General features: G+C 48.7%; 1 protein-coding gene across 3 annotated transcripts in view; it reads left to right on the forward strand.

The window, feature by feature from the left end:
• Positions 1 to 3,815, forward strand: part of slc12a6 (solute carrier family 12 member 6) — a 17,616-nt gene that overhangs the window by 8,189 nt on the left and 5,612 nt on the right. For all 3 annotated transcript variants that reach the window (XM_031851011.1, XM_031851013.1, XM_031851012.1), the window contains exons 7-17: positions 222 to 352; positions 545 to 786; positions 871 to 989; positions 1,075 to 1,260; positions 1,360 to 1,524; positions 1,730 to 1,828; positions 2,119 to 2,176; positions 2,297 to 2,471; positions 2,663 to 2,781; positions 2,947 to 3,045; positions 3,593 to 3,712. In XM_031851011.1, the coding sequence (XP_031706871.1) occupies positions 222 to 352; positions 545 to 786; positions 871 to 989; positions 1,075 to 1,260; positions 1,360 to 1,524; positions 1,730 to 1,828; positions 2,119 to 2,176; positions 2,297 to 2,471; positions 2,663 to 2,781; positions 2,947 to 3,045; positions 3,593 to 3,712 (1,513 nt within the window). The remainder of the gene's footprint in view (positions 1 to 221; positions 353 to 544; positions 787 to 870; positions 990 to 1,074; positions 1,261 to 1,359; positions 1,525 to 1,729; positions 1,829 to 2,118; positions 2,177 to 2,296; positions 2,472 to 2,662; positions 2,782 to 2,946; positions 3,046 to 3,592; positions 3,713 to 3,815) is intronic.

Consider the following 3,815-nt stretch of genomic DNA (forward strand, 5'->3'; position numbering starts at 1 on the left):
TCTCTCTCTCTCTCTCTCTCTCTCTCTCTCTCTCTCTCTCTCTCTCTCTCTCTCTATAACCTCCTAACATCATAATGGTACTAACATCCATCCCTCTCTTTATGTCCCATCTCCTCTTCTACCACCCTGCTTTCTCTCTCTCTCTCTACACATTTCCACTTCTTTCAACCCTGATGTACAACCTGCCCCGCTCTCTCTTCTGCATCCTCTTCCTCCTCCAGCGGGAGGTGCCTACTTCATGATCAGTCGCTCTCTGGGTCCAGAGTTTGGGGGGGCGGTGGGCCTGTGCTTCTACCTGGGCACCACCTTCGCTGGCGCCATGTACATCCTGGGAGCCATCGAGATCCTTCTGGTGGGTTTTTTCATCATCATCGTTACGATCTTCCTCCTTTTTGTTGAGAAACTTAAGGGATTAAATAAACCGATGGGAATCTGTTTTTGACCATTCAGGCATGTTAAACACCATGGCAGATCGAGATGCATATGGCAAAAATCAAATCAAAGTCTTTCCATCATCTCTCCTCTCCCTCCCTCCCTCCCCCAGATGTACATCGCACCTAAGGCGGCCATTTTTGAGTCCAAGCACCCTGAAGGCGAAGGTGCGGCCATGTTGAACAACATGCGGGTCTACGGCTCCATCTGCCTCCTCCTGATGTCCCTGCTGGTCTTCGTGGGCGTGAAGTACGTCAACAAACTGGCCTCCATCTTCCTGGCCTGCGTCATCGTCTCCATCGTCTCCATCTACGTCGGCGCGCTGGTCTCCGCCTTCAAACCGCCGCATTTCCCGTAAGTGTTGACAAAAGAGAGATCCGTCAACTCTGCGCGTTTTCTTTTTTTTGTTTTGACTGACCGATGGGCTTCCGTCTGCAGCGTGTGCATGCTGGGAAACAGAACTATCAGCGGACATGAAGTCGACAACGACCAATGTTCCAAAACCCTCCCGCTGAAGATTAAAGAGGAGGAAGTCGACAACTTCACAATATTTAATGGTGGGTACCATCAATAAGGAATCATCTCGTAATCACACACACTGGTTCAGGTTTTCTTTTGACGCACTGTATTCCTCCTTTTTAGAAAACAGCACCATGGTCCCGACGTTTGACCCCAGCCTGGACCCCCCTCTGCTGGAGAAGACCACATATCTGTGGAAGCAGTTTTGCCAGGGACCCGAAATCAACTCCTCCTGTGACGAGTACTTCCTCTCCAACAACTTCTCCCAGATCGAAGGGATCCCCGGTCTGGCCAGCGGGGTCATTTCAGGTAGAGTGTGTGTGTGAGTGTGACTGTATATATACATACTGTATATACAATAAATCCATCATGTGACTAACAAGCACACGTTGACTCTGGTCCTCCTAGAGAACCTGTGGAGCTCCTACCTCAGCAGAGGGGACGTGCTGGAGAAAGGCTCTGTCAGCTCCTCTCCCGACGCTCACCCGGCCTCGACTCACCAGCCCTACGTGTTCGCCGACATCACCACCTCCTTCACGCTGCTGGTGGGCATCTTCTTCCCCTCTGTCACAGGTACAGGCTGACTCCTTTTGGTTCTTTCTTACAGAAACATCTGGGATGTGTAAACATCCTGTTGCTAGAAGAACACAGTAGGTGTGATATTGATTCTTCTATTCTCGGATTTCTTTTTACTCACTCCGTACAATAGAATTAAACGGTTCAAAAAGTGTGTTAATGATCCCATTAATTGAGCTGATCCTCTTCTTCTCTTCCGCAGGAATCATGGCTGGTTCCAACCGGTCGGGGGATCTGAAAGACGCCCAGCGCTCGATCCCCATCGGGACCATTCTCGCCATCCTCACCACCTCCATCGTCTGTATCCTTTCACGTCATATTGGGAATACAGGAACAGTTTTCCAGAGAATGTGTGTTTTAAAAACTACCTGCTAAAGAAATACTAGCTTTTTCCCATTTTCCCGCGACTTTGTCTTTTCACGTTGCTGTTGAGTTATCTATTTCATTCTTTATGCCTCGTGACTTTAGCCAAATTAATTGCTCATTTCATAACGGCTCTATTTTGTCTAAAAGGCACTTATCGTAGGATGCATGTGATCTGATTTGATTCCACTGCTTGAGCGTCTCTTTTCCTGAGTGCTGTACATCCAGACCTGACCAGCGTGATCTTGTTTGGAGCCTGCATCGACGGGGTGGTCCTCAGAGACAAGTCAGTACAGCCGCTCTGCATTCATACATATATGTGTGTGTTACGTCCTGAGATACTTTTGAGTTTGATTCGTAATATTCGCGTTCTTTAAATGTGTGTTTGTGTGTTTGCCTCCTGCAGGTTTGGAGACTCCGTTAAAGGGAACCTGGTGGTGGGGACTCTGGCCTGGCCGACTCCCTGGATCATTGTGATTGGCTCGTTCTTCTCGACGTGTGGCGCGGGCCTCCAGTCGCTGACTGGCGCTCCTCGGCTCCTGCAAGCCATCGCGAAGGACAACATCATCCCCTTCCTCCGGGTTAGAGCTGCAAATACTCCATTTTCATTACAGGGAGCCAAAATGTACACAATATGTGTCTTAAATTGATTTTTGGGGGGTAACTTGTAACCCGTTTTCAGTCTGATTTGCTTGTTGCACTTGTGTGTGTGTGTGTGTGTGTGTGTATATTTAGTTTCCCTCTCTCTGCTTCTGTGTGCGTGTTTCTTCAGGTGTTTGGCCATGGGAAGGCTAACGGGGAGCCCACCTGGGCCCTGCTGCTGACAGCCCTGATAGCCGAGCTGGGGATCCTCATCGCCTCTCTGGACCTGGTGGCTCCCATCCTAACAATGTGAGACAGTGTGTGTGTGAGACAGTGTGTGAGACAGTGTGTGTGTGTGTGTGTGTGTGTGTGTGTGTGTGTGTGTGTGTGTGTGTGTGTGTGTGTATAGGCAGTAATTGGAACTTGTATCTTTCTCCCTCCGGGGCTTCGGTTCATTATTTGTTCTTTATTTAGGTTCTTCCTGATGTGTTATCTGTTTGTGAACCTGGCCTGTGGCCTCCAGACTCTCCTGAGGACTCCCAACTGGAGGCCGCGTTTCTCCTATTACCACTGGTACGAACACACACACACACACACACACTCACTCTCACACACTCTCTCTTTCTCACTCTTTCTCTCTCACTGTCTCTCTCTTTCTTGGTCTTTCTCTCTCTTACTCTCTTTGTCTCTCTTTCTCATGCTCTCTCTCGTGCTCTCTCACTCGCTCACATGCTCTCTCTCACTCTTTATCACTATTTCTCTCTCTCACTCTTTCTCTCCTTATCACTCTTTTTTTCTCTCTCACTCACTCTTTGTCACTCTTTCTCTCCTTCTCACTCTTTCTCGCTCTTTCTCTCTCACTCTCTCTTAGTCTCTCTTTCTCATGCTCTCTCTCACTCACTCACACACTCACTCTTTATCACTATTTCTCTCCTTCTCACTCTCTCTCTCCTCACTCTCTCTCACTCTTTCTTTCTCTCTCACTCACTCTTTGTCACTCTTTCTCTCTCTCTCTTTCTCTCTCTCACTGTCTCTTTCTCTCTCTCACTTTCTCTTTCTCTCTCACTCTCTCACACACACTGATCTGTGCCTCACTGATCTGTGCCTCTGGTGTGTCCAGGACCTTGTCGTTTTTGGGGATGACTATCTGCCTGGCGCTCATGTTCATATCCTCCTGGTACTACGCAATCGTTGCCATGGTGATCGCCGGCATGATCTACAAGTACATTGAGTACCACGGGTATGTTGCTATGGAGATGTACCCCCCCCATGATTGTGTGTGTGTGTGTGTGTGTGTGTGTGTGTGTGTGTGTGTGTGTGTGTGTGTGTGTGTGTGTGTGTGT

Source organism: Anarrhichthys ocellatus, unplaced genomic scaffold (assembly GCF_004355925.1).
Source record: "Anarrhichthys ocellatus isolate YVR2014 unplaced genomic scaffold, GSC_Weel_1.0 scaffold11, whole genome shotgun sequence".
Classification (NCBI taxonomy): domain Eukaryota; kingdom Metazoa; phylum Chordata; class Actinopteri; order Perciformes; family Anarhichadidae; genus Anarrhichthys; species Anarrhichthys ocellatus.